The following is an 11,625-nucleotide window of genomic DNA, read 5'->3' on the forward strand; positions in this document are numbered from 1 at the left end:
GCCTAAAAACAATAGGGTGTCTCAAAACTCTAATTGACCTATTTTTATGTACCTCCTCTCCTAATCCCTGATTGTAGATTTCAACCCTGCTAAAAATGTCTACTGGTTTTCGGCTGGATGTTTTTTTACTGCTCCTACTGTAATCTATTGCACACTTTTATGTATCCTGCTGTATTCCACTGTCATGAGTGCTACAGTGTAACTGACTTGTCGACCAACTGCACATTGCTGACTTCTATTGTTTCAGTCGACCTACTTTATATTAATGTATCCCCCTATGAAAAAATTGTATAAACCTGTTTCAAATTTTTATACATTCTTATACATTACCATGGCAATGTATAAAAATTTGAAACAGGTTTATACAATTTTTTCATAGGGATCCCTACAGGTTTCTACTGCAATTCTTACAATTGCACCCTGGTTTGCATCGATTACAGTAGGTAAATGGTTCTCTGGTGGTATCCACTGGTTTCAATATATTTACTCTGCTCAAATTCAAACAGAAAACAGTGAAGGGCAGTTGGGTTCCCTTATTTAACCCCTTGCCCTCAAGGTTTCCTCATCTTCACTCTTTTCTTGTCTCCCATCTTATGATCTTCAAGCAAAGTGGCTTCATATTGCCATGATGTGATCTAGTATTGGGTACTCTTTTGCTATTCATCTGAGGACAATTGGAGAAATTTTCTGTGGTTTTCATATTTTTAGTATAAATTTGCATTGTTATCCTTTTCATTGTTGCCCAATTATACCGTAACTTGTCCCTGGTTCCTAGGGAGTTCTGCTTTTAATTTAGCTCTCCAGGAAACTACTTCTTGATATTTTTTTCAATTTGCCTTGTGTTTATTTCCACTGAAAGGAATTTTCAGGTTTTCTCCATTTCATCCTAAGTACTTCATCACATTAGTTAGAGGCAAGAAATACTTCATCATGATTCGAATTTGTTTTATGGATATTCCCACGAACAAATTTGCTCTTGAATAAATTTGACTTCAAAGATTATTTTCGCTGTGAATGTTTATATAAATTAAAAACTGTTTCCTTTTATGATTTCAGAATGCTGTGACGCACCCTGATGCCAAGCCTAAATACTTTGTAGATGTTGATTGGCATGCTCCAGAAGATTATGGAGGCATCGTTTTGTTCAAGTAAGTATGTCAGTTTTATGCCTTTGTGTTAGCCTGTTGATCATGAGAAATTATTCTTTATCATTTGGTTGCAGATTTGCAAGGAAATATTTCATTGATTTCACTGCAATAAAAGTTACAGTGTTTAAAAAAATTGTCTGACAATTGTTAGTGGAAGTAAGGTGTCATTAGAATTTGTTTCTTCTCTCAGGAATAGGGTGGTTTCCTTTTTTTTTTAATTGCCTAAATCGAAAATTATCACTCCTGGAGTACGTATTTTGCAATTTTAGATTTTCAACGACAATATCTATTTTTCGCGATTAAATGAAAAGTAAAAATTTTCAAGCACGCGAAAACGTGACGACTAAGTATGAATGCTGGGAAAAGCCTGTGTGATGTCATTCTGGGCCCAGCTGCCGCCGTGTGAGGACACCTTGGGGCAAGGCTATGAGTGCCGATACGATGCACGCTGCTAGCAGGTAGCGCTTGGCTTAAATAAGGGTTATTAATACCCTATCAAACGAAGGAAACTTTCTGATCGTAGGCAATTTTAATAGGTGATTATTAAGAAATGTTTCCCTGAGCTGTGTGCCACATGCATGCATTGGTTATCTCAGACGATGTAAAACTCCTGACTACTCATATAGCATCTGGGCCCCTGTGACGTCTCATGGAGTGGCATCGCATGGGTGTCAATCTGGCCTTTTTCAAAGGAGGATAAAATTGACCATTGCCATTCGTCTAAACCGGTGTTTCTAAAACCAAGTAATTTGTATATTATGAATGTACTAATGTTGGGTAACGAATTGCAATCAATGCCTTTCGTTTTCTTTGATGACGGAAACTACCCTATTGTCATTTTCATTTTAATTAATGGATTAAACTATTTCTTTCGTCTTCTTGGGTTAGCAATGCCTCTCTATGTCAGTCTTCAATTGCTTTTTTTAATTCCTTTTAGTGCCACTGTGGTCCAGAATTACAGCACCTTCTGGGTTGGCATAGTCTCCGACAAGGTGAAAATCATTCCCCCAACGACTGGCACACGTCAACCTAAGGAAACGACGGTCCCAGCGGCAGTGACGCAGTCGTCTCCTATCGACCTCTCACCTCGCATCTCGGAGGAGATTACCAAATTGTATGATGGCTGTGCCATCACGAAACTCTGCTTTGGAATGCCAGATAATTGTGTACAAGATGGAAGCTGTCACACACTGGTGACGATCCTCGCTACAGGAACGCAGTTTGAGTTTGAAATGCTTGCTAAACCATGTAAGTAAATGTTTTGATCATTTTTTTTTAATGAATGAAATGATGCTGTGAATGATTTGCTCCCATGTACATCTCCCATTAATGCATCTGTCCACGAATCACACTAAAGGAAACATTTTTGTCCTCAGTGCAAGGTGAAGTGAGGTACGTTGCCGTGGGACTGTCGTCAGACAAGGATATGGGTGACGACTCTGTGACAGAGTGTGAACTGGGAACGAATTCGGCCGTCAATCTGTACACATCATACAATAACGGGAAATCTAATAAACGGAGTCCAAATGTTAGTACTAGAGACTTTTTTTTATTCCTACGTTACATTACTTAGATTCTGAGATTGTTTGCCCTTCACTTATTGTCCATGCCCATTGCCATGAGGAAAATTATAGTTTTTTTAAGGAAATAACACTTAATTTTTACGTGGCATCAACTGATTGATATAATTACTGGAATTAGTCAATCACATTTTTGCATAATAATTGTGACTACACTAAAGTTTGAGTGACAAGAAATGCACTTTTTTGTGATTTACAAATTATATTTGTAGCAAATGAAACGTGTGAGATAGTCATTGTTTCTAAAGTATTTCTGTATGCTACCAATTTCCAGGTCAAATTAATTATAATTTGTCACTGTCTTTTCAGAAAAATGGGGTGTCTTTGATTTCAAGTTCCTATGAAGACCAGGTGATGCAGTGCAAATTTACAAGAGAACCTGTCACAGTTGCTGGAGAAAAAACTTACGACCTTATTAATACTCCATACCACATTTTGTTAGCTGCTGGTGACTCTCTCAAACGTAAGTGTCCTTAGGAGTGTGTCTTTTGGTAATTGTCTATTTCCTTTTGTCTGTGGACTGGATGTGCTCCTCTAATTTAAATCTAAAAGTTTTAGAGCTTTGTTCCTTTTGGTTATAAAAAAGTTTCATTATATGTTTTCATTGTATTATTTTATCAATCAAAATTGGATTTGTCTCATGGAAATGTTTGGAAAAAAATTAGCTCATTTATAAAAATAGTATGGCATTCTTCTTCATGTATAATGTGTTTTATATTTTGCAATAAATTTTGAGTAATTGTGAAAAACTAATCCCCCAGTTTGTAAAACGAGATATATTTGGTCATCATCTCCTAAACAGAATTCCCTTTGATGAACTGAGAAGGATCTTCTTAATTATACTGTAGAGAAACTCTATAATTTAAATATTTTTACCTTTCTGGACATTACCTTCTCAATAAATTTGGAAGAATATTCCTCCTTCGTTGGGATGTCTTAAACCTTTGGTTGGATTAGAACTCAGTCGATGATATTTCAAAATGATGTACTGCTTGGGTCAGCAAAAGAAAGAGTTCCTTTAGATTCATTTTATTTATGTGATGGACACTTGTTCTGGTATTAAGTTTCCATATTTTTCATTTCAATTTTGGTCAGCTGAATATGTCAAAAAAAAAAGTTTCTCACGTCTCTATGTACTGACTCACAATTTATTCCTCGTCATTATCATAGCGGACAGTGTTGGATATCACTTAAGCAGACGGGCTTACTCTGAAAACCCTCAACTGCTGTCTGTTGTTGACGAAATCAAGGGAGCATCAAAGCTCTTGTTGCATCTTCATGGAGCATTTATGATAGCAGCCTGGTTGCTGTGCGCCTCCACTGGAATTCTTCTTGCAAGATACTTCAAGAAAACATGGACTGGACACCAAACTTGTGGAAAGGATCAATGGTTTGCTGTAAGTTTTTTTTATGATCATTGATTATCAATGGTTTGATGTGACTTTCTTTTTTCAGCTAATCTTTTCATGTCAACACATTTCTTTTCCTACACATCCTTAATTGCTTTACTCATGCATCATTCCACATCAGACCAGGAGTCTGTTGACCCTTGCGTTCTCTGATTAAGACAAAACTTTTTGCATGGGCTCAATGTATTACAATTATAACAGTGGATTACTATACGAATTGTTAAAGCATTTAAAATTTGTTTAATAATTTCTAGAGACAATCAAAGTTTTGAGCATTATGTGCTCAGACCATTTTTCTTTTTGCCATATCTCCTTAACGATTATAGTTAAAGACATGGTTTACATACAATTTTTTTTTTTTTTTTAATGCCTTATATAAAATAAAATGACTAGTTTTGCAAATTATTTACATTTTGTTGTAATTATATAAACTTTTGTAATGGATTAAAATAGAAGAAACTATAATTTTGATGAGAGGAGGCATTTTTAAAGTTAAATTTATACTGTAAATGTTTAACAATTTGATTGAAATTGAGTGTCTTAAGGGTATGAGAAAATTTTGCGAAGTTAAAATATTTATACACATCTGGAAAATTGGTAGATTAACATTTTGCCCAAAAATACTTACAATAAATAATTGCAATGTCAATGGAAAAATGTCATTGTTACTTTGAGGTAATATTGGTAGACATTTTTCCTTCCGATCCTCTGTTTTCATAAATGTACGTATGTGTTTCCTGAAGTGAACTCATTTTTTTTTCCACTCAATTTTCTGTCTAGTGGCACAGGTGTTTGATGATTTTGACATGGGGCCTGACGATTGCTGCATTTGTCATAATCTTCGTTGAAATTGGTGAATGGTCATCTTCTGCTGGGACTCATGCAATCCTTGGAACGATTACCACTGCCCTGGCATTCATTCAGCCGTTCATGGCTGCATTCAGACCTGCTCCAAGTGGAAAAAGGCGACCACTTTTCAACTGGGCCCATTGGTTTGTTGGAAATGCTGCTCATATTTTGGCTGGTAAGTTTAATTTCAAGTCCTCTTATTTGTTTAAAGTGACTGTCATGCATGACTTATGTTGCATGTTTCCTGATACATATGTTGAGGGCTTTAACAGGGGTGCCAACTTACAAAAATATTTTGGGGCCCAAACCGGGGATCTTGCCCCGGTAAATATTATAAGTAGTGAGTTTTAAGTTTTTTGAGAGTTTTAAGTTTTTTGAGCATTTTAGAAGAGTCATATGATCAACATTAGAGCCCTGAGAACTCTAATCTTGATATTTGGACACTCCGGGGAAAATCAGCAAGCCTAACACATTTTTTCCCCACACCCATGACGAATTTTTGAGGGGGCTCGGGCCCCCTCAAGCCCCATGGAGTCGGTGCCACTGGGCTTTAACTAATATGTACTCAAGATTCTATAGGTGTTGCGTTCTTGTGATCACAAGTCAGCAATCCTAAGATTGGTTTGACGCAGGTCTCAATTCTGCTCTCCTGTCTGCTATCCTTTTCATAGTGACGTATGTCCAGTGGCACTGATTCCAAGGGGCCCGAGGGGTCCCGAGCCCACTCAAAAATTCGTTATGTGGGGAAGAAAAGAAGTGTCAGGCTTGTCGATTTTCCCCAGGGTGTTGGGTTATCAAGAGTCGAGTTTTCAGGATTCTTATGTTGATTATACGACTTCTAAATGCTTAAAAAAAACTTTAAAACTCACTATTCATTAAATTTCCAGGGGCAAGAAACCAGTATGGGCCCCCCCAATATTTTTTGTAAGTCGGCAACCCTGCGTACGTCTTGTTTTTTTCATCCCTTATTACGTGTCATATGTAACTCATTCATGGACGTCCCTTGCCCTTCTTCCCTTCCAACTGTCCTCCTATGATTGTTTTCATCAGGCCATCATACCTCATAATCAGGGATGACAAGTGAAAAGGAACAAAAATGTTTCGTTTCGACCCAGACTTAGGTTTAGTTTTGTTCCTGCACGAAATTAAAATCACCGTTAAGTGTAGTTTCGACCCGGGACGAAACTTTACTCCCGGGAACGAAACTAAATTAATCAAAACTCCTCTGCTCATGGTTAAGTTTCGATCCCAGAAATTGAGTGGAGGGGGATAAGAGAGAATCGTTTTGACCCATTACGTTTGATATATATGTTGGGTGGTTAAAACATTGAGCTTAAAAATCAAATGGCCAGTTTTGCGTTCTCCTGTTTGTGGTAAAAATGTGAGTGCCCCATGCATCTAATGGCGGTAGGCTGAACCTCTACTTCATTCAACCGTACTTCGTACTTGGTGTGTGGGTCAAAACTAAACCATTTGGAGGTGAAGCAAGTGGTCCGTCTGGTGGAAAACATTATCTGTGTTTTGTTTCATCCAAGAGTTTTAGTCTAGATTCGACACAAAGTACTTTTGACTCCAATTTCGTTTCGACCCTGAATTTAGCTCCCCAGGTTTAAATCCATTCTGTTTCTTTTCTGTATTTTGCTCCCGGGAACGAAACTAATGAAATTTTTTCTGATTTTGACTTTAGTTTAGTTTCTATAACCATCCCTGCTCATAATGTGGTAAAACGAATTTGTTCCATCTCCTCCTTAGGTTTTTTTTAGAAGACTTCTCTTTTCTCCCACTTTTCTTAGCACTTCCTCATGACTTACTCAGTTGATACATTTTATCTTCATCATTCTTTGGTAACACCATATTTTCGATGCTTCTAATTTTGCCTTCTCTGCACCTGTCAACGTCCAAGCTTCACTCCCATTTAGAAATGTGCTTCATATGTAGCATTTTTTTTATGTGGTTCAACAAGTTATTTATGTTCCTTCCAAATAATTTTAATTCCATTTCAGCTGCAGCCAGTTCGAAGTAAATCTGTCAAGCCTGTCTTTAGCCCTGCTATGGAATTCACAACTAGGTGTTGGCTTCTAGTCCATTCTTCATTTACATTGCATACCATGGTGGAACCTAGGGCTTAGAACCCAGCACACAACCTAGAAGCTTTGTTGAAATTCTCATTGGAGTTAGGGAACCTGGATAGTATAGTGGTCAATAACAAGCCAGAATTATTGAGGTGGGGGAGGGAGGGTTTTGGGTTTGTTCAGATGGAACCACTTTTATCTTTTCCCGACTGATGGGATGGCTACCCCCAATTGACGATACCTAAATATATCGGTAGTAATACAATTAGATGTTCTGACCCATGACATTTTGGCAATAATTTCATGTTTTAAATGTTTAATATAATTACTTAAGAAATTTAAAATAATTCTTACTTTTTTATCAGTAGGGGCACATAATAGCCTATGACACTTTATATTGTGGACAGTGGTGCCGACTCCATGAGGCATGAGGGGGCCCGAGCCCCCTCAAAAATTCATTATGGGTGTGAGGAAAAAATGTGTCAGGCTTGTCAATTTTCCCCGGAGTGTCCAGATATCGAGATTCGAGTTATCAGGGTTCTAATGTTGATCATGTGACTCTTCTAAAATGCTCAAAAAACTTGAAACTCACTACTTATAAAATTTCCCTGGGCAAGATCCCTGGTTTAGGCCCCCCAATATTTTTTTGTAAGTCAGCATCCCTGATTGTGGAAAATTATAAAAAGTGACTAATAGTGTTGTACTGCATCTCTCCTGCAGGTTAAAGTATGCTTTCTACAATAGAGTAGAATATATTGCTTGTATGAGTATATTTTGTATATGTAATAACATTTGAAATTTGACGAAAGTACACCCCAGTTGATGGCACCTAATTATTCTTTCATGGTTTGGCATTATGTCATGTTCTTTGGTTAGGGAATTAATAGTATGTGATATTGAATTTTTTCAGTGGTTACCATATTCTTTGCTGTGAAGTTGGTCAAAGCTGAGCTGCCCACTTGGATGGATTGGATGTTGGTGGCCTATGTTGCATTCTATGTTTTCATGCATCTCATATTTTCGGTATGTTTATCAGTTTATCTTCTCATTATTTTTTAAGTCTTTCAATTGAATGCTAAATTAATATTAACTTGTCTGCTTGTTTCATCTGAAAATTGTTCCCAAATTTCAGATATCTGGATGTCTGAGCGAGAGAGAGAACACAAAACGCGTGAACACCTTTGCTATGAAGGATCTCAGCTCCAGCCGCAGCCCTCTTGAAATGTCTGATAGGAATATGGATGCTCCGGTGAGTGAATTGTGCTTAAATTTAGCCTAGGGATGCATCAAAGACTTGCAGTAGACATCCACTTCATAATGGACTCTCAGTTAAGATTTCTGTTAGGAATTGTATCTTGTGTGTGGTAGTTACCTACATACTTTTGACATTGTATAAATAACATCAATGCATATTTCAATTCCGGTTGGTTACATGTCTCTATGCATATATACATACTAATGGATTTGCCTAAATATGGAATTTATGATTCTGTATTGAACCTCTTCATTTTTTGGATTTCTAATATAGTTCACTTGGCAGAATGTAAAACTTGCCCAAAGCGCCACCTCTATTGCTTGCATCAAGATCCTTGGGGGTTAGGGGATCAATTTTTTTCTAATTTGTCCCAAGTCATGTTACCTGATATGTTATGAGACCCCATCAGATGATGCCTGAAGGGCTGTTGCCCCTGAAGCCAGTGTAGTGCTAATTTCTTCTCCACTATGCTCATGTCATCTTGAGGATTAATTACTCAATCCCTATACTTGGCCATGTGAGAAAGATATGTAATCATTTTTTACTATCTTTAGTTGTTTTATTGGGCTTGCGTTAGCGATATTTTGATTAAAAAAAATAATGCTTGGCTTTACTATTTGGACATTCTGAAGGTGGATCCTGGATTTTTTTCTGGGGGGGGGGGAGGGCACCAGGGTTTGACTGGCAAACGGTCTTCTCATGTTTGAGATTAAAAACTACATGCAACAATTACTCAATGAAATATACTCTTAATTTTATTATAAAAGTTATTGATATGTAAATATATAACTTTTATATTAAAATATAAAATTTATTTATACATTTTTGTATTAAAAATGTTGTTTATTTTTTAAGCGCCTGGGGGGCACATGCCCTGTGCCCCCCGCCTAAATCCGCCTATGGCTATTCTGCATATCCATGATGAAATGAGAAAGCTGTAAAATTCCATGCTAAAAGTACGTTAAACATAGATCATGGTTTCACTAAATAGTGTCATGATCAAGGTAAATACTGCTCACAAGCCTTGGGTATACATATCATCTCAGATGGCAATAAGGGAAGGCAGATGTGAGGGTGAAGGGGTTGCAGTTGCAGATACAGAAAACACTCAAGTGGGGGCACCAAAGATATCTTGCGCTACCTTTACTTTTATCGCAATAAAAAAATAATCAAAGTCGTATGGAAAGTTCGTGAAAGTTTTATTTAAAGTGATTATACCTATATACAAGGCAACACTTATTTTATTATATAAAAAAGTTACAATTGTGGTTCTGCTATGTTCGGCAATGCAAGCGGCCCTGCAAGGGGAGGCTGCATGCTCCCCGTGCCCCCCATCTGTATCAGCCACTGATGGATTAGCAGGATTAGAGGAGGAGGAATTTTTAACAGAAAGATAAAGGTGGCGGAAAGTAAACAATATGGTAACGTATGATGTGTTTAGATCTCTATATCTCAGGATTGGTTTTAATAATCAGAGCACGTTTTCTACTTCATGTGTATAACTTTAATGGCACTCAAAGACTGTGACAAAGACAGGCGAATCTGATGGTATGCGAGTTACAGTACAACAATGATATGAGAATTACAGTACATAGTTGACGTCAGTGGCAGATATATGGGGGAGGGGGGGCAAAGGGGACTGCATAGCCCTCCTCCCAAACATGCATTGGATAAAATCGAAATTTTTGGAGGTTACGACTTTGTGCAAAAATATTTAGTTATATTTTCCAGTAAATTTACTTACCATTACGAATTCAATCACAAATTAGTTTTAAACTTAGGGCATATTTGTGTCTTTTTTTGTCAATGAATTACCCTAAAACAGCTTTAAAATCCTAAAATTCCCAAATCCCCTCTTCGGCGGGGAGGGAATTCCCCAGACTCCCAGTTTGTCCACCCTTTGGCCCGCCCAAACCTTGGTCCGCCACTGGTTGACCTGAAGGAGTGATAACAGAACTAAATTGTGAGCTGTATTTACCTTGATAATGTCACTATGTGTTTAAACCATGATGGTCTGTGTTTACTAAATATTTAGCGTGGAATTTTAATGGCTTTCTCATTTCAGTAAATATATTTTTTTTATTCGTACATGTAGTGGTTATTTGTCTATTTGGATAATGATGATTTTGATTTCAATTTCAGTATGCTGGCTTACGGAAGGTGCTCCTCGCTGTTTACATAATTGTCATCTTAGCTCTCACCATTGCCCTCATAGTCATCATTGCGTTGGCCCCTATCGAGCAGAATTGGGAGCGAGTGACCAAAGTATTCAAACAGTCATAACAGAAGTCACCCCAAATTTGGAGACTATTTCTTTTAGGTGAAAAATGTCATTGGTCGACGATAAGTTTTGCCAGTCTTCTCAGTTTTTTTGAGTGAAGGTTGAATTTCCGAGTCTTGTGTGTCATGTGTTACTTGGTGGGAACTGCAAAAAAAATACTGATGGAACGTAATGCTGCTTGAGAAGATGAACATGTCTGAATTTCTTGAGAGTGACACGTATTCAATGACATGCTCTGGATAACTGCCATTATTTCGCAGTGCATCTCCTATGAACATCCTGGGTAACTGAAGAGTACGTGCCAAATTAGTTGAGTGACTTGCAGATGAATGAAAGAACAAGAAGTAATTCAGTGCTAACAGTTCAGATATAGAAGTGATGGTGATATTTCGTTAACTAAGAGAGCATTTCAAACAATGAAAGTACTTCATCATTGTATTGTAAAGATGGACCTATGTACTGGAATTCACCCATAGTGTATACTTTCATTGGTGAATAATTGTGATTAATTTGAAGGAAAAATATTTTTTTGGTTATATAATGAATCTTGGTTATAAATTTTTTTTAGAAGATCAAGGAAAGCGAAGTATCAAGTATTATTTTTTATATATCCCATATCCAAATCATTTTATCACCAAGGTACCTTTTTTGTACTTTTTCATTTCCTAGTTAATGGTGTGTAATTGAGATTCTATACTTAACAATCCTGAATTATTTTATTCTTCTACCTCTATTGTGTACATTATTAATTTTAGGATAATGATTTTGAGAAGCTTGATCTGAAAATTATAAGCTCAGTCTCAGAATATCATTGCTATTGAGCATTCCCAAGTAGCAAAATCTTATGTAAAAATTATTTTAAAATATATTGCGAGAACATTTTAAAATGATTTTAACATCATTTTGAAAACATATTAGCTTTCTCTGTTTCAACGTTACAAATCTTTTTTTCACCATTTCAAAATGATTTTAACATAAGTTTAAAATATGTCCTACTCTTTTATAAGCTATGAAATATAGATTTTAAAATA

At 36.7% G+C, this 11,625-nt stretch overlaps 1 protein-coding gene across 1 annotated transcript in view; it reads left to right on the plus strand.

The window, feature by feature from the left end:
* LOC124157932 (putative ferric-chelate reductase 1 homolog) overlaps positions 1–11,331 on the plus strand; it is a 123,802-nt gene extending 112,471 nt beyond the window's left edge. The window contains exons 4-12 of the mRNA XM_046533031.1: positions 1,057–1,148; positions 2,086–2,396; positions 2,525–2,676; positions 3,038–3,191; positions 3,899–4,125; positions 4,918–5,161; positions 7,969–8,081; positions 8,191–8,307; positions 10,456–11,331. Of these exons, the coding sequence (XP_046388987.1) occupies positions 1,057–1,148; positions 2,086–2,396; positions 2,525–2,676; positions 3,038–3,191; positions 3,899–4,125; positions 4,918–5,161; positions 7,969–8,081; positions 8,191–8,307; positions 10,456–10,596 (1,551 nt within the window). The 3' untranslated portion in view covers positions 10,597–11,331. The remainder of the gene's footprint in view (positions 1–1,056; positions 1,149–2,085; positions 2,397–2,524; positions 2,677–3,037; positions 3,192–3,898; positions 4,126–4,917; positions 5,162–7,968; positions 8,082–8,190; positions 8,308–10,455) is intronic.
* The last annotated feature ends 294 nt before the right edge of the window (positions 11,332–11,625 follow it).

This window comes from Ischnura elegans, chromosome 4 (genome assembly GCF_921293095.1).
Source record: "Ischnura elegans chromosome 4, ioIscEleg1.1, whole genome shotgun sequence".
Lineage (NCBI taxonomy): Eukaryota > Metazoa > Arthropoda > Insecta > Odonata > Coenagrionidae > Ischnura > Ischnura elegans.